Source organism: Trachypithecus francoisi, unplaced genomic scaffold (genome assembly GCF_009764315.1).
Source record: "Trachypithecus francoisi isolate TF-2019V2 unplaced genomic scaffold, Tfra_2.0 Lachesis_group7, whole genome shotgun sequence".
NCBI classification, from domain to species: Eukaryota; Metazoa; Chordata; class Mammalia; order Primates; family Cercopithecidae; genus Trachypithecus; species Trachypithecus francoisi.
In genome coordinates, this window is record NW_022681472.1 from 87,962,935 (window position 1) to 87,981,935 (window position 19,001).

Here is a 19,001-nt window from a genome sequence, read left to right on the forward strand (position 1 = left end):
TGATAACAATGCGTTGTTTTGGTGCCTCCATTAATGTTGTATTAAATCAATGGATCTTTTAAATTGATTAATATGTCATTGAATCATACCTTCTGATTTTCTGTGATCATCAAACGGTTAAGTCTTTGCCGTTATTGTCAATATATCAACCAAATTTTAAATAACTTTTTTTACTGTGTATTACTATATTCAACGTCCCAGATACAACAATATTTTGTATTTTCACCACTGTTTATGGTATTCTCAGAATGCGATAAATCAGGGACTTGGGTAATAAAATGTTTCTGGAAAATTCATTACAATGTCAATCTTTGATTATGCACAATCCTGCTGAGGTGAATGTGATTGTGAAAAGTACTTATTTTAATGTGGAAGTTAGTGTAGAGGGCAGTACCTATCTTAGAGAAAAGTACAGAAAACCACGTTTTGAAATTGAATTTAAAAAAGAAAGGAAAATGGTGTAACTCGGCTGTTTCAATTTTCATAATTAAAAAATTTTGAGAGTCCTTGCCAGTTTTGTAACAAAGAGACCAACAATCATTAATGAAAACCTTGTAAATTATTTTAGATTTTAAGGAACACCACGCCATTCCCTCATTTTCTATTTGTCATTCAGGTTGACTTCAATGTGAAAATGTTTTGTAACCAAACACTTATTTTTATCCTATGTGTTAGCCTTGCTTCATAGTTAAAAAGCCGAGTTATAAAGCTTTTAATTATATCTCAATTGGTATCAGCAATAGACCTAAAGGAGAGGTATTGATTGTTACTAACCTCTGTTTCCTAATGAGTTAAAGTAATGTCACTCATGACATCGATTGATAACAGGCCTGTAGTCAAAACTTACTGTGCTAATGGACTTATTTATATTTTTAAAAAATTCAAACTCTGTGGTCTTGAACCCCAATTCTCAGCTTATTAATTATAGATTATTTAATTGTATTAGGGATATTTCATGTTATATTTACTTTTGGATAAAACTTGCATTAGATGCATAATAACTCAGTAAGTTTTAAAAACAATGTTAATTTTTCCTTGTTTAGAAGTTAAGCACCTTATCAAGATATTAAGTTTTAAAATCTTGTTTTATAACTTTGTAACTTGAGAGTAATGGATGCTGTAGTGATGTCTTTCACATATGTGAAGATGAACAATAAAATTGTTTATTTACAAGTAATGGCTCTAATTACTTTTCTGGCAACACCTTTTATGATAAGGTTAGGAATACTATCCATTTGTGAAGTACCTTTTCAAATAATTAATCTGCACTTATACACATTTGTAATGAGTAAATCCAATCATAGAAATGATGACAACTGAATGAATGGGACACTTGACACCAGGCCTTTTATATGGTATGTCCAACATGCTGTCTGTAGAGCATTCAAGGTGCCCTGCTTAATAACAAATATGCACTTTTCTTCCCCAGCAAAATTTGACTTGTGTCTCAGTGGGAACAGAATTATTTATTTATTTAGTCCCCAGAAAATGATCTTTCATACTCTAGAGAACTGCAGACAGTAGACCTGATAGTTATTCTCCACAAGATACGGAAGTAAAAAGATTTCTTGGGGACAAGCACGTTGTTTATGGTGCTAGCAATTTGACTGTTTATAAAGGCCTATGGTAGAATCGATTTTCAAAAAATGGATATTATATATTTTGCTCTCAGATAAGTGTATCAGAAAGAGAGGTATTGCAGCACCATAGATTGCAAATTCATCCAATGTAGCTATTTTCTCTTGTTTTGAAAAATGGACACATTCACACATATTTTAACATATGTAGGAAATTTTACAGCCAAATGAATAAAAATATTCTTTTATGAAAGAACTGACAAAGTTCTAATTTTTTTTTAAAAGTATCAGTTGGCAGGAAGAAGGTAAAAACTCTCATCTAAGAATGCGACGTATTTTGTTTTTAAATCCAATGTTTTTAACTTACACTTTATCTCTTTGGTTTTTTTTGTTGTTGTTGCTTGTTTTGTATTGTTTTTTAGTCTTTTAACTCTATATTGCTGGTGGCTCTGATTTCATGATGCATTGTGCTTATGAAACTAGCTTTCAGCGCTAAAATGAGTTAAAGATAATGTTATGTTAATTTGGTCATTGTTTTCCTGTTCAGATCTTTCTTTAAAGGGAAACTGTCTACTTAGACCTTCACATTCAACTTAATGAAAGAAATGATTTTATAAGAAAACATCTAAAGTCAAAAGCTTAAATTAAGTATTCCTCTAATCCTTTAAAACATGAAGATGCTGTTTATTTTTTGAATTATTGTCATTGGCAGTTATGGTTCCTAAAGGGGTATATTTCTATTTAATACTGAAAAAATTTGTCCAGTAAGATAACATTTTATATTCTGAAAATATTACAAATAATATATTTAAAAAATGAATTTAGACTGAAAGTTGGCAGCATCCCTTTAAAGACAGCCTATTCAACTTTTAGTTAATAATTTGTGGGGTTCTTTTTGGTTTTTCATTTGTAATAGAAATGTTATATGTTGCTTAACAATGTTTCTGGATACTAAAGTTGCTTAACAGTCAAAATAGAATACAAGAACAAAAATGAAGAAGCCAAAATAAAAATATCAATTTTTTATTATTTATTCAGGCGATTTCACCTAAACCTCAAAGTCAGAAAAAAAATGAAGCTGACATTAGCAGTTCTGCCAACACTCAGAAACCTGCACTGTTATCCTCAACTTTGTCTTCAGGGAAGGCTCGCAGCAAGAAATGCAAACATGAATCTGGAGATTCTTCTGGGTGTATAAAACCCCCTAAATCACCACTTTCCCCAGAATTAATACAAGTCGAGGATTTGACGCTTGTATCTCAGCTTTCTTCTTCAGTGATAAATAAAACTAGTGAGCACAGATTTTTAAAAAATAGTTATTTGTCCTATAAGATACATTAAAAACAGTTTGATTGTAGTTATATTGTATTTTTATGAAGTTGCTTTTTAAAAACTCAAGTGGATATGATAGGGAAGGCTTGAAACTATTCCAGGGGCAAAAACCATAGACATTTCTTACTGATTTATTGCTTAGAGACTACTGCTGGTTGAGAATCCTTACCATTTAATAACACAGATTCCACTGTAGTTTGACTCTCCTCAACTAATAATCCGAGCATACTGAGAGGCCTGATTCATTACAAAAAAAAATAAAGTTATAAAAAGACCCAGCATAGCTATTTTTACCTAAGACTATTCCTGTAGATTTTTTTTGTCCCCACTTGTCTGTAACTTCCCTCTGCAATACATTTTATTCATTCTTACAATATTTGTAGTCTAGACTTCAGTTTAATCTTTTTAATGAAAGGAAAATGCCTCCGTGATTATATTTTTTAACGATTTTACTGTTTCAGTACTACTAATTTTTCAAGAATTAACGCAGTCTTTTTCAAAATCACCTTTCACATGGGTGTATCTATCTATCTCCCTATATATCTATATATATAAATAATACAAGATTTGTGTTGACCCTGAGTTTCTCATATTAGTTTAATATTCTAAGTTGGAGACACGAATAACAGTTATTTGAAGTCAGTAGGTAAATGATGCTTTTTTTTTGCTCTTTATGCGACAAATGAAATACATGATCAGTTGAGTGAATATGACACGTTTCCTCATGAACTATTCCATATTGTGTCTTCCAGAATAATCAAAGATGTTGGCATTCAGAAGACTTTTATCAGACATATTAACCTCTTTTCCTTCAGTTGCCATATTTTCTGCTGAATCATTTTTTCATTTTGATCTGGTTTTGCTTTTTTGTTTTGTTCTTTGTAATAGGTGGAAAGAATGGGAACATAATTCAGTTGTTTTCCTAATAAGCTTCATTTAATTATGACATCATGAAGTAGTGTCAGTAGTCACTAGAATGTCATATGACATTAACAAACATTTTATTTTGGAAATTGTATCTTGGTATTATAACCACAATATTGCAGTTAAATTTTATTCTTTTGTATTTTTTAGTTATCAACATGTCTTTTTCGTTTTCATTGTAAAATTACTCTTAAATACCCAAACATCAGTCTCTTTAGACTGTTTCCTATTTCCTCTTTCTAAATTAACGTGAATGTATTGGCATATATAATCTTGCCTATTCTAGTCAAATGTGTTTATATGCCATGTAGAGAGACGATATCTAAAAGTGTAAAAGACATTTCCAAATATTTATATTATATTGCTAGAAGATGCCTAAATTACTTACCAAGTTGTTAAAAAAAACCCAAGTACACAATGTCGTAATCTTAAATATCCTCATTATTTGCTCACAATAAGTACACAAAGTTGTTTTTGTTCAATTTTTTTTTAATGAATCAGGCCCAGACATGTTTATAAAACTCCATTTGGGGGGATGATGATGGAATAAAATTATTTACATTAGTGTAAAGTAAATCACTAACTCTATAATGTTATATCATCTGTGTCCCTGCCTTTTTTTCCCTTAGAGTTTCTAGATTTGCAATGTAGCAAAAGGAATATATATATATTTTTCCTTATCTTTTGCTGTAAAGAGACTATTTTCCCAAAGGAAAAATGGCAATTTACACAACGATCTGCAATTAGAGAAATTAACTGTAGTCTGTCAGTTGGAGCTACTTGAAATTAATGTTCCATTTTATTTTCTTTTAGTTCTAGTAGAGTAGATTTTAGAATTTTTGATTGACTCATTTTGAATGAGGTCACAATTTTCGCCTTTGATTACCTTTGAAACATGCCATTCCTTGTGGATATCTTATAACAACATCAGAGGGAAGAATATGAATCATTTTTTCCCATTTATCTCCTTAAATATTATAAGATGCTCCTGGTATGTATCTGCTTCGTGAACATTGAAGATCTTTTTCTAGGTCCTCCACAGCCTGTGAATCCCCCTAGACCTTTCAAGCATAGTGAGCGGAGAAGAAGATCTCAGCGTTTAGCCACCTTACCCATGCCTGATGATTCTGTAGAAAAGGTTTCTTCTCCCTCTCCAGCCACTGATGGGAAAGTATTCTCCATCAGTTCTCAAAATCAGCAAGAATCTTCAGTACCAGAGGGTAATGTATATTGATTTCCTATAGAACCAAACATAAAAGAAGATAAAGAAAAAACTAAGAGATAAAGATTATTAAACTATTAAGACATTTCTGTTCTTATATCTTCTGGAGTTATAAGCGCTTCACTTATTCTACAAATATTTATTGAGTGCCTTCTTTGTGCCAGGCACTGTTTAAATTATGTAACACTTTAATTCACAGTGATAGTAACTGAGCCATTTTATCTGTGTTAATATTATATTACACTCTTTATTTTGTGTAGTGCCTGATGTTGCACATTTGCCACTTGAGAAGCTGGGACCCTGTCTCCCTCTTGACTTAAGTCGTGGTTCAGAAGTTACAGCACCAGTAGCCTCAGATTCCTCTTACCATAATGAATGTCCCAGGGCAGAAAAAGAGGATACACAGATGCTTCCAAATTCTTCTTCCAAAGCTATAGCTGATGGAAGAGGAGCTCCAGCAGCAGCAGGTAAAAGAAAAAAAATAAAGGCTCTTATAAGTAGATAAGTAGCTAGGCTTGCTGTTATTAGGTATCAACATTTTGAGGTTTAACTATGTTATTTTGATTCCTATATAATTCCTTTTCATAAATACTTTAACATTTATAGGAGAGTTTCTTCTCTGTTTTAAAGGTCTTTTGTGTGATCTTGTTACAGTCATATTCCCTGGACATACGTACTTCTTACCTTGTTACTTGATCTATTTCCTTCTCCCTGCTTCATCTTTATATATCCTTATTTCTACTAAATATAAATTATTAGAGCCAAGTATAATTACAGGAATTCTTACTTTTGAAGCCAGGAAGTACTTAACGGGATCAGTACTTCGATTTAAGGATTTTAACAGAATTTAATATTTAAGAAACACTGAACTATATGCCTGTGTCTTAAATATAATTCCATATTTTGGGGTAGATTCCTCCAAATTGAATCAAATTTGCTATAAAGTTATTTGAGGAGTGCAATATGTGAAATCAGCCATCCTTAATAACACATTTTTTGCATGATTTTGTGATATTTATTGTAGTTCAAAAGCATTTGGGTGTGTATTTTACCAAGCTGATATTTTAAATCTAACAGTATATCGATTCATGTTTCCCTTATGTGGGTGCATTGTTTTATTTAGAAGTTTTTAAAAATTATAACCTGATCCAGAATACACATAATAAAAAAAGGCCAATACTATCTTACAGATGCACTTCTGGTAAATTACTATTTGGAATTAGATGTTTGAAAGAAGTCTGAATTTAGTTTGTTGTGAGTTGGAGAAAAACATAAAGCAATTTATTGATGCATTACCAAGGGTGTTGGTGATCATTGTGTTTACAGGCATCTTCCCTGAAACCACTTTATCCGTTTTTTGGATGAAGCATAAAATGATGTGTTGAAATAAAATGATTGAAGTTACTTAAGAAACATATACTTATTTTTATTACTGTTTATATAAAGGTCGAAGTTACTTTGTACATGATAATTCTTTATCATGTTTAAAAAAATAAAATACCCAAGTGTGAATATTTGTAGATTTTGAAACATTTCCTGTAGTTTCTCAAATCAGATCTATTGTCTTTTGACTCTTGGTCTTTCCTTAATTAATTTTTCTTTTCCACTTTTCCACAAGATTTCCGAGTTATCATTGACCCATTGAGATACTTTTTTGATAAAGGTCTTATTCAGTTCTTTAATGATCTGGCATTTGTTACTGTACTGAATATATGAAAAATATGTTAAAGTTATAAGGTTGTATATCCATTGGGAAAATTATTTTCAGATGTACATATGAAATTACATTTTTCTTTAAAAGTATTCTAGTAATAGTAACAATATTGAAATATAGATCAATATGAGTAACTGTGTAATAACTAAGAGTCTTACATTAACAGATTATATATCCTAAAATATCAAAATATCAATGTAGTGATTGTGCATGAAAGTCCTTGACTTAGATGATTTTGCTTCTAACCAGATTATTAACTTCCTCTTTTCAGAATTTCTAGCATATTTGTGGCACTATGGCTGACTACCTTAGAGGAAGGCACACGAATATTCTTTCCCTTTTTAAATATTGGCAGTAACTATTGGAAAAGTAAAATAAGTAAGATCGTTTTCTGGGAAAGTAAAAGGTAGAGAGGAGGTTAGCTATAATTTGAATTTGTGGAAGAGTAAGGATTTCCTGGGTGTGATGAGCTTAATAGTACGGTAGCTGTCAACTAATTGCTAATAGCAAGGAAATGCATAGTTTTAATTGTTAATCACTGCAGGTTTATTAGAGGGTTGAACACAGTATTTGAATAGAGGGAGGTGAAATTCTAATTTGTTTCTGTGACCTCTTAATTTTTAGTTTTTGAGGAAAGTAGTAGAATTTAGGTCATGTTCTAACTGAACACCTTTTGGTTACAATCTTGTGCCCCTGTCCCACTTGCATTGAAATTCTCAGTGGTCTCTATGTTTTTCTCCTTAACCTTTTTGTTGTTTACCCTCTCTTGACCATTTTGCTGTATTTGTTATGCTTCTGTCTGCTCCCCAAGTCCTCTTAGATTTAGAGTCAAAGTGCCAGGTTTTTATGTTTTTATTTCTTTGATACATATATACATATATGCACACACACATACATACACACACGTATGTTTGGTTGGTATCCATATTAATTATAAAAGAAAATTTTGTTACTGTTGAATTTTAAAACTGATAATTGAAAACATGCTTTACAGTTTGTCAGAGACATTTTCTGAGTTATTTTTGTCAAATTGAAACTCTTGGGGAGTTTAGAATGATGAGGGTGTTAGTTGCTAACTGTGAAATTGTTCGACATAGTTAGGTTTTTACTTTTGGGGGAGCAAGATAAATTCACACTGCTGAGTTTAGCAGTTGATGCTAAAGGATTGATGAGATTTGCAAATAGTCCAATTATTATATGCAACTGTTCTTAATTGTTTTCCAGTAGAGATAATGAACTTGCAGTACTCTCTATGTTCTTCTAGCCACTGTTAAGAATGCTATTGCTGCCTACATTACCAAACAAGTAATTGGTATCTTTGTAAAAATTGATGCCTTTGTTTTTATTTTACTATCAGGATTCTTTCTCACAGAGCCAGCCAATTTTAGATAAGGATACAGCCTCAGGAAATCTTAATTCTGTTAGTATCTGGGAGGATACAGTAAATCAAGTTTTTTGAAAAATGGTCTTTTGAAAAATAAACTCTTGGTTCAGGTTCTCACAGGCACCTTGGGCCAACGGTTATCTGTTGCTCCTTGTCACACAATTCTCTTTAGGTAGGAAACACAGTGTGAACAGATATGGAAGGCAGAAACTTAGAGTCTAGAAGGGACACAAAGCTAGTAACTGAAATACAAATACTTAAAGCATGATATAAGTGCCTGAAGAGGTGTAAAGTACTCTTGGGTGTAAAGGAAGACAAGATTGCCCCAAGAGGCCTCTGGTAGAGCCTCTTAAAAACCCTGTAGAGACAAACCATCTGCCTTCTCTTCTTGCTTCCTTGAAACTCAGTTTTTCATCTATATGATGAGATGATAGTAGATGATGTCTGTGGTCACTTTTGGCTCTACAATCTTGATGTTTTACTTACCATTAATTAGGCATTTGATAGTCTATGTTTATTCAAAAAAAAGATTATGATATATGATAGGGTTATTTTCAGCTTTAAAACGTCAATTTAAGATAGCTTTAGAGATGATAACTTTTATTGTTTGTACCACTGTGAAGACAAAATTGGCATTAGCAGGTTGTATGAATATAATTTTGAGCCATTTTAGTTACTCTTGTATTAAAGGAAATACCTTTGGTAACACATCTTCATTTTTTTTTTTTATTTTTTAGCAAATTAGTAAATAAATATCAAGGAGCATTTACCTGTTTTATTGCAGCATGTCTTAGTTAGCATGGATAGGAATGTTGGCTTGACGTGGCCATACAGAGTGTACCTTTATGTAACGTCAGGATGTCCATGAGCAGGTCCCCTCAGTTTTCGGGTAGCATTCGATGAAATGCGTTAGGCTTTGCTTCAGTGTCATTCAAAGTCATCTTAGTTTTTGAATGAAATGTAGATATCAGTAAAATACATGTGTGTAGGTTTATCATCATAGCTAAGATAGTTGGACTCTTCTTAGTGAATCTTCTATAGAGTGTTCATGAATTATATTATGGATTGGTTAATATAATACATTTTATCACCAGTGAAAAACAGAAGTAGGTCTTGGGGTTGGTCTAAGTTAGTATGGCAAAATAGCATATTGTCAGTTCTACCTAATCTGCCTGTGGCGGGTTTTGAAATGGCCTTCATTTTTATTCCAACATCTCACGTCAACTTTACATTTACTATTTAAAAGTCTTTTTGTTTTAAATTGTTTTTCAATTTATTTTCCAGATTTGTTCAAAACAAAACTACAACTGGAGACTCTGTTGCCTCCACCCTCATACCAAATGTTCATGGCTTCTACAGAGCCTGGGGTTTCCATGGAGCGTCTCAGGGATTGCCTCTCTTTTTAGCCACAAGAATCTATAATGATTAGCATACCAGAAGAGGCTTGAGAAATCACTCTACATTACTAGTTTTTGAGTTGTATGCAAGCAGGCATGGTTCAGAGATCTGCCTCTCTGACTTTAACTAGAGTAGCTCCATTTGTGTTTTGGTTTTTGTTGTTGTGTTTTGCATTCAGCTGCCAGAGAATATATATATATATATATTTTAAATCTATCTATCTACATATATATTTTTTAATGTTCTGTTGCTAAAATTTAGTTTAAAAATTACTATTCTACAAACTAATGTTCTGATACTTTGGTCACCAAATTCTAGCACGTGGTAAAATAAGGACAAGATAGTGAACTTCTTGTAAAACTAAACTTATTTTTCTTGTTGACTTCTGGAATGGTCTGTTTTGTTTTCCTATTTGTGTGTAAGTATTTTTTAAAATCCTACTGTTGCATATACGAATATTTATTTTAATATCCTTACTTGAGTAAAACATTGACAACCCTTTATGAGTCCCCCAGTTTTACTTTTGAAATTTTGACATTTATGAAATCGAATGGTTTGGGAACCACTAGAACATGTAAAAACTAAATCTAGAGCTCACTCTCTGGACCCCACTCTGGGATTGGCTGCATCTCTTCTGCTGTGTTAGCCTCTGTGTTTCTGGTGCGGTGGTTCATAAGTGTTATATTTGTCTGTCAAGTACCTCAGGGGTGCACACATTCCAGTCAGTAAAAGTAGCCTAGTAAGGCAGTTCCTTTAATCTGATTCCCTGTCCCCTCTCCAGGAGATTCTAAACATCATTGCTCCACCTTTTCCCTAGAGATCCAGTGCTCCAGAGATGTAAGAACCTAAGAGGCAATGATCACTGTTAGCAATATATCTATGTCTGCACTACCACTGAGGATTTGGAAAGCACATTCCTCATGGTTTGCATTGTAAATGCTTTGTTGTTTTCAAGGAAATTGCATAAAATTTATAAAGTTCTAATAGTGCAACAAGTAGTAAACAGAAGTGATGCCTTTGTTCAGCAGTCTTGCTAATAAGAAAATTTAATTGTATTTCTCTTTGCTGTGTTATCCCTTTCATTTTTTTCTGTCATAACAAATGGAGATTATCGGTGTTCTTATTTAGGTTTAAACTTGCTAGAGCCTTATTGGCACTTGATTTGAGTGGTATTTTTATATTTTTGTTATGTTTAAATGATAGAAAATATTTGAAGTAAGATGAATGAAATATCAGCTTTTTTGATACTGTTGTAGAATGATCTTAAAAAATTAAACTGGTAAATGGTGACATTAAAGCATAATTTATAGACTAAAATTGTATTTTAAATGTACTCGAGTATTTTTCTTAGATTAACACTAGTCACAAATAGATATTAGCATTGGGAATGGTTGAATATGAATTGATTAAATGTACCTGTGTCAGCTGCACAGTAATTAAAAGGGCAATATTGGTTTAAAAATGAATTTTAGACTATTAATACCTATGTTTTATTGGAATATTTATTGAGATTGAATATTTTAATGTATAAGTATGTCTTTGTATTTTACATTTATATATAGAACAAAAGTGGTTTGCAGAACAGTTTTATTTTGACTATTATCATTACCTAACAGTGCATTCATGATGTAGTTCAAAGGTACAAGTTTGTTTTAGGCACCAGAGCTTAAATATTAGTTTTAAAAATGTATACAGATTGTTGAAAACCAGTATACTTTAATATAGAGTTTAATATTACATTTTGATAATCCAGATAGCATTCATATCATAACTGTCACAGAAGTAGAAATGATGCCTGGAACTATTACTCAGAGGAATTTCAGTATCTTTTGGATTGCCAAAGGCTATGGTGCTAGAGTAGACCTTTACTGATGGCCTAGTACAGTTAACTTTTTCTTTATGGTTAGACTCATATTTATGCTATTTCTGGAAATAGTGTAGTCTCAAATTATTACCCTACTACAAAAGAGAAAATGAAAAAAATTACATATTTACCCATCTTTGGACTAGACATCTTACATATTTTGACTCACATAATCCTTATAACTGCATGAGGTATATAGACTTATTCCTGTTTGACAGATAAGGAAACGGAAGCCAGAGGCATTAAATGGTATTCTCAAGGCCACAGAGCTAGTAAGTGGTAGAACCAGAAGTTGAACCTAAGTAGTTTGAATAACAAAAATCACATTTAATTTATTGTTTTGGTTGTTTTTTAAGGTAAGAAATCTCACTGCTTTGTTACCAGTTCAGAAATCTCACTGCTTTGTTATCAGTTCAGGCAGTAAAACATGTAGACCGTTAAGAGAAAAAGAGTCTTACATAGAGAATTTTATGAGCAATTGTAATGTAAAATATTGTTCCATACTTTTAAGTTTTTCTGATTAAACTTACATATTTTTTCCCTAACCCACAGGAATATCGAAAACTGAAAAAAAAGTGAAATTGGAAGAAAAAAGCTCAACAGCATTTGGTATGAACAGAAAGTAATCTTTAAGCAAAAGACTATAAAGCTTGACAGAGAGGGAGGACATAGTCTGCCCCTTACTCTTTACCAGTTAATGCTTCCTTAGGTGTAAGTGATCATCTGTTTTAGTTCTTACTAGTGTTAGTCAGCTCCAGATACGTGACTTATTAAACACATATCTTGTTTTATATGTAACTTTTTTATCAAGAGAGTCTCTTGCTTTCTCTGAAGGAACTTTGGTGTTTATGATCATCCCTAGTCAAAATTATGGCTATTCAAAAATAGACCTTGATTTAATATTGTTGAGACTTTAGAGAATGGATAGATTAAAATAGTAATTTTTTCACACTTTCTTCTTCATTATACTTTATAAAAATGTTATTGAGTTTTCTGCTATATTTTCTATTTTCTGTGCTGTAATGACCGAACGTCACAAAATAATGGATGATAGTCTTAAATATTCTGTAGATTAGTTAACTGGAGCTTGAATCACTGAAAGTTGGTCAAATATGTTTGATAAATTATAGGCTAAACCATTGTGAGTTGGAGCAATAGCTAGGAGGATATGTGTGATGATTTAATTTGAAATGTAGGATACTGCTCTAATATTTATTTTTTTAAGTACATATGATTAAGGAAAAGAATGCTTTACAATTTTGGAAAAATTAGTTTAATGAAATACATTTTTTTCCTCATGTTCTTAGCCTTCATTGTTAAACACACAGAGAATGTAAATAAAGACTGGAGGAGTTGTTTATAAATTGGTTTAATTATTTTTTAAAGCTTATCCAAAGCAAAAAGTCCGTCAGTTTTTTTTTTTTTTTTAATCTCCTAATTTATTCTCTCATTAAATTATATGTGGAAATGCTGAGTCTCTTCATTCAGGTCCTTTGTAAATTATGGAGTTTAACTAGTTACCACATCAGAAAATTGAGAATATTACTCATTGAAAGGTTTTAACTACTGTCTGTGTTAACTTTAAGGTATCAGGAGTTGGGATTTCTCAGCACTGCTAATGAAGATCCCCCTTATAGTCCAATAAGCTTATCAGGACTTCCAGAGTCATGACATGAACAGTTTAATTGAACCCATCCACTCTGGGCAGGTGACTGGAATAGCTGATTAAAACATAAATGCTGCTTTTAGGTTAACCACAAAGGAACAACTCAGGATCAGTCTTGATTGCTGAAGTATTCACTTTTATCTTTTAGGTAAGAGAAAAGAAAAGGATAAGGAAAGAAGAGAAAAGAGAGACAAAGATCACTACAAACCAAAACAGAAGAAGAAGAAAAAAAAGAAAAAGAAATCTAAGCAGCATGGTAAGTACACTGAGATGGTTATTCCCATTTTTAAAAAATTCGAAGTTTCCTTTGATTCCCCTTTTCTTTTACAAAGTGGAGTCATGACAAGATCCCCGTGTTGAGAACTGAAAAGTTCCTGTAGCTTTTCTTTGACATGAAATTTCAAAAATACACTACTCTGTTTCAGTCTGGCCTATACATTAATTGTTCCAACTGATTAGACACTTTTCCTTCCAGCATTATAGTAGACTTGATGCCCTGACCAAGCACCCTTTAGCATGCTCAAGTGATTATTCTCAGTCTAGAATTGTAGAGTTCCTTAAATTAGCTTTCAAGAATGAGAGTGAAATAGATATTTTTAGAAGAATTTGAGAAACCAACAGAATTTGATATCAGCAAAGGCCATGTGAAGATGGAGCAGAAATCAGAGGGATGCAGCCCCAAGCCAAGGAGTCAGAGGAACCAGAAGTTGCAAGAGGCAAGGAAAGGTTTGGCCCAGGGGCTTCCAGAGGGAGCACTTCCCTGTCGAGTCCTGATTTTGGACTTCCAGCCGCCTTCAGAAGTTTGAGAAAATAAATTTCGGTTGTTTTAAGCCACTAAATTTATGGTACTTTCTTATGGCACCCCAGGAACGAACACAACTCTAAATGTGTTTTAAATGATTTAAATAACTTTGCTATCAAAATCAGGAGAGAATAATATGGGAAAGCACAGCCACAAACTCTTATGGATATAGATCCAAAATCCGTAAATAAATGTTATGAAATTAAATCTAACAATGTGTTAAAAGGATGTGACCACAGAGGATTGATATGCAAAATTGTATCAGAAAATTAGATGAAACTCAGTTGTTAAAATGTAGTGAAGTCTGTTTCGTACACGCTGTATTGGCACAACTGACCAAATAGATAATAACAGATGTTGCTAAGGAAAGGAAGGCAACTACACAACTACTGTGGGAAGCAGATGGGGACCAGGGAGTAAGGTGATGATGTGTGTTCCATGTGGCCTAAAAACCCCTGAGGAAACTCACACGGTGCATCAAACATGAGAGTGTTCACAGCAGCACTGGGAGCAGCCCAGCTCTCCATCAAAAGTCATGCATTCCTTCAGTGGAGTAAATAAATGAATTACAGCTACAGAATCTCAGGAACAAAATGGTAAGCTAACAACCAAGTAACTGAAGAAAACATAATGTTTCACTTATGTAAAGATAAAAAAGTTATAAAACTATATTTTAAAGAGATTCAACTGTATATGGGAAAAGCAGAAAGAAAAACCAGAGAATGATGAACAAAAATTCAGGATAGTGGTTGCCTCTAAGGTGGGGAAGGGGCGTTATCAGTTCAAACTGGAAAATGATGCAAAGGGACCTTCAAAAATGATGATACTCCCTTAAACTGTGTGATTAGTACCTAAGTGTTTTGTGCTATTGATATTCTTTGTGTCATACCCATTTTTTGTATTTATGAGACATTTAATAAAACCATTTTTAAAGAGTACAAATCCAACTGGGCAGTTTTGTGGTTGGTAATCATTGTTAGTAAATTCTTCAGATTTTAACTCTCTCCATAGTCCAAAAAACATTTAATTTTCCCACAGAATGTGAAGTTTTCACATTCTCAAATTCTAAAGCTGCCAGAGTAAATTTGAAGGTACGGGATCAAAATGGGGTTCATAAGCTTGAAACTGCTTTCCAGAGAGTCTTGAACATTTCCGGGCACTTCTATGTGTGCCTTGCTCCTCACTCCTTTCCCTTCTGCCCACGCTTCCATCACCTCTTCATATATAACTGTGGAATTCAAACTAGAAGTGATGTAGAGGTAGGAAACTCCAGAGTTTAGTAAACAAAAACTATTCACTGTGAACTCATTTGATGACTGAATACCCTCCTGTGAGCAGTATATCACAATACAGAAATGAGAAGCTCAGGCTGCAAATAAAACTTCCAGATGAACTCCCCCCTGACCAAAGGCTCTGAGGGGATTGCCTAGCTTAGGGGTTCCAATGGAGACCTGCATTGTCAGTGCAGGAATGGCCAGCTATTTCAAGTCATCTTATGGCACAGCAGTAAACGGTGGTCTGTTCTAATATTTAGTAGCAGACACAGAATCTTATATACACAATACCTGTGAAAGTGGAGAAAAAGATAACAGGGGCTGATACAAAACAAAATAAGAAGGGGGCCACGCTTGGCAGCACAATGAGGGCTAGAGCTTAGGAGAAGGCAGGAAATTGTAACCTGAGAGAAGGAAGAGCAATTAGGATGAATAGAAGAAAAATGACCAAAAAAACTTGCACCTTAGAATTGTGACCAGCCCTTAACTATGGTAACCCTTTACAAAGAGCATTAAAACATACTTTAAATGGTATATATTTTTATTTTTTAATGAAAAAGAAAACCTTATATATTTGTTTATATTTTAAAATGAGGCTTACAGATGAAAATCTTAACTTTGTAAATAGAGTCCTGGTAAGATGCACAGAAACATTGCTATTTATAAACAGCAGGTGTTGAGTTTGGTCATCACTGTCATCTTTGTAATTAATTATTGCATTTGAGGAGAATTTATTCTGAGCTATTTACTTTATCTTAGAAATGGCACTTTTCCCCAGATGGTTAAATTAGAAGAGTGGTCTTTAAGCGGGAAATACAGGATATTAAGTAACTTTGAAATTTTAAAGACATCTTAATGTTAAAGAATTGACATTATTACTGTATGAGGCTTCTAATATGTTTTTTAGTCTATAGTTAGCACCATGAGGGAGTTTCAAAATTGTTTCTTTTATTTGCCACTCAACATTATTTTATATATCCTGCTGGTACCTTATGTACCCCAAACTAAGCATTTTATAAATATTAGTACTTCATGTAATCCTCATATTAACCCTTTACAGTAGGATCTGTTATGTTCATTTTACCAACAGTTAGAGAGAGTGAGAAAGAGAGCTCTCCAGCTCTCATAGCTAGCAAGTGGTGAAAAGCAGATTCATTTCGAATCCAAGCAGTCTGACTTACAAGTCTGAATTTTTAACTTTAACCACCATGCTATGTTATTAATACCTGAAATACTGTTTATCAAACTGGGTATTCTTCTCTTCAACAAGTTTTTACTTGTTGTTGGCATAGTAAGTTCTTGTCCATATCTGTTATTTTAATGCAGTTATGCTAAATAATAATTTAGATTAGTTGTTTTATTATTTTATGAGGTAGTAGGTTAAGATATGTTTTGATTAACAATTGGTTTACAAGACATAATACTAACATTGTGTTTAATTCGTGTGTATGAGAAGTCACCATGTTGGAATTTAAGAGTGACGTCTTTGCCAGTTTTTAGCTTTCTACTTTGAGCAAATCACTTCATCTATCTTTCATCTGTCTGTAAATGTAAGGATACTGAAGGCATACAGAGATTGAAAAGAAATAGAGTTAGAAGTGAAAAGAGACTTGAAAGCATTGCATAGTAAAAAAGATTCCTTCAAGGAGTTTGTTAAGTCATTGAAGTATATTGTAAGAGAGATAAGCGTACATAAATCTCTACGAGGAAAGTCTGATATTTGCGGCAAGAGTGGTCCAAGATAAACATTTAAGCTAGAAAAGATGACACATCAAGGAAGGGGCTGTATGTAGGAGACTACTTCCGATCTAAGCCTTGAAGCATAACAGACTTTTACTCATAATAGCCAGAGGGAATTGGAGTGGGGAATACAGACAGGGTGTGGAATGCCAAGTTTTATTCATTTGTTAATGAAACCTATTAAATATCAGCCATGTTTTATTTTAGCACAAAATTGAGATTTCTTTCATTATTTTTACAGTCAGATTCTGTTTCTACTTTAACTTTTGCTGAAAGGGCAACATAGAATGGAGCTGATAAGAAGGCAGCCTTGAAAGTTTAGTATAGGGATTCAAATCCTGCCCATAACACTATAGCTAAATGACCTTTGGCAGGTTATTTAAATTCTCTATATCCCAATGTCTTTTCTTCTAAAATAAATGGTAATTGTTGTTTTACTGCATAGATGTATTATTCAAATTAAATAAAGTAATCATTGTAAAGTACTTGATAAAGTACCTAGCATTTAATAAATGCCCTTTCCATGTCTGGGCCTAAGTAATATGGTGTTGGGCAAACTGCAGTTACGGTGAGGCCACCGGAGTCGGAATGGCGTAGTGCTGCCCAAAGACTGCTATAATCTGACAGCACCAGCATTATCTGGGAGTGTTTCATTCCCAGTGTACTGGAGATGAGACCCAGGAATCTGGGTTTTAACAAGCTTGCCAGCTTGTACACACTTTAAATGTTCAAATATACCGATATCACTTGTTTGTTAAGAGTGCAGCTTCCATAGTCAGGCTGCCTGGGTTTGAATGTTGGCTTTGCCATTGATAGTTGTGTATTCTTGGGCAATTTACTTAATCTGTGCTGCCTCAGTTCTTTACTAGCAGTCCTACTTCCCTCATTAGATGCTTGTGAGGATTAAAAGAGTTAATACACATAAAGAACTGAAAATTGTGTTTGGCACATGGAGAGCCCTCAATCAGTGTTGGTTATTCTGTGGTATTTATGATGACGAGTGTAAGTTTCCCATTGCTGCTGTCGCAAATTACTGCACATCAGTGGTTTAAAAAAATATGTATTCATTATCTTAAGATTCTGGAGGTCAGAAGTCCAAAATGGATCTCTCTGGGTTAAAACCAAGGTATCAGCAGGGCTCCATTTTTCTCTGGAGGCTCTCAGGGACAGTCTGTTTTCTTGCCTCTTCTAGCTTCCAGAGGCTTCTCCATTTCTTGGCCCTTGTCCTGCTCCCATCTTCAAAGTCAGCAATGGTCCAGTCTTTCTCATAGTGTTTCACTCTCACATTGTCTCTTCTGCCTCCATCTTTTCACTTTTAAGGACACTTGCCATTACATTGGGCCCACCCTATAATCCAAGGTACTCTCCCTGTTGTAAGGTCAGCCGATTAGCAACCTTAATTCCACTTTTCCACATAGCTTAGCCCATTTAAAGGTTCTAGAGTTTAGGACATAGACGTTTTTGGCAGACTGTTCTGCCTCCCACAACTGCCAACTTCAAATGGACCAGTACTTCTCTTATAAGCTCATTTTTCCACTCTCTGTCTTGCCTTTTTACCACTCGTTTCCACCTCTCATTTCCACCTCTCATGTATTCCCTAACCTGCCTCACTTGACATCATTTTCCTCACAGAGTTGAGGAGACAGACATCATCAGGTGGGAACTTGCTCGTACTCTGTCCACCACATCTGTGTGCTTACATGAAAATATTCATCTTCTTTGTCTCTATTAGTGGAGGGAATGTCTGCTTTTCTCTTCTTCTTCTGGCATTTCTCACCACTGCCATTCCCCTTTCCACATCTTAAGGTTCATGTAGATGATGTGTAAGATTTCCCATCTTACAGAGCCCTCCTCTAAATTTCTGTTTCTTCTCTGGTTTCTCCACCTCGCATTTCCTCTTCAGCCCCATCTCAGACCCACTTTCGTTGCCTAGTTGCTCAAGCAAAAACCTGGGAATCAATCATGATAATGCCATCTTAGCTCTTGGCCTCTAGTCTATAATAGCACTCCATCTTCCTTGAAAACTTCTCCATAGTTGCCATCACCTAAGTACCGAGCCACCAGCATTTCTTGTCTGGACTACTGCTATAGCCTCTGAACCGTC

The 19,001-nt window shown here is 33.8% G+C and overlaps 1 protein-coding gene across 17 annotated transcripts in view; it reads left to right on the forward strand.

The window, feature by feature from the left end:
- The window catches only part of PHF20L1 (PHD finger protein 20 like 1), a 76,015-nt gene that overhangs the window by 36,495 nt on the left and 20,519 nt on the right, over positions 1-19,001 (forward strand). For 12 of the 17 annotated variants that reach the window (XR_004435484.1, XM_033203478.1, XM_033203481.1 and 9 more), the window contains 5 exons: positions 2,616-2,868; positions 4,865-5,053; positions 5,316-5,522; positions 11,965-12,024; positions 13,230-13,337. Coding sequence is in view for 16 of the 17 variants with exons in the window: in XM_033203478.1 (XP_033059369.1) it covers positions 2,616-2,868; positions 4,865-5,053; positions 5,316-5,522; positions 11,965-12,024; positions 13,230-13,337 (817 nt within the window). In the remaining variant the exon portion in view is untranslated. The remainder of the gene's footprint in view (positions 1-2,615; positions 2,869-4,864; positions 5,054-5,315; positions 5,523-11,964; positions 12,025-13,229; positions 13,338-19,001) is intronic. The other 5 variants (XM_033203482.1, XM_033203493.1, XM_033203492.1 and 2 more) reach the window with 1 other exon arrangement.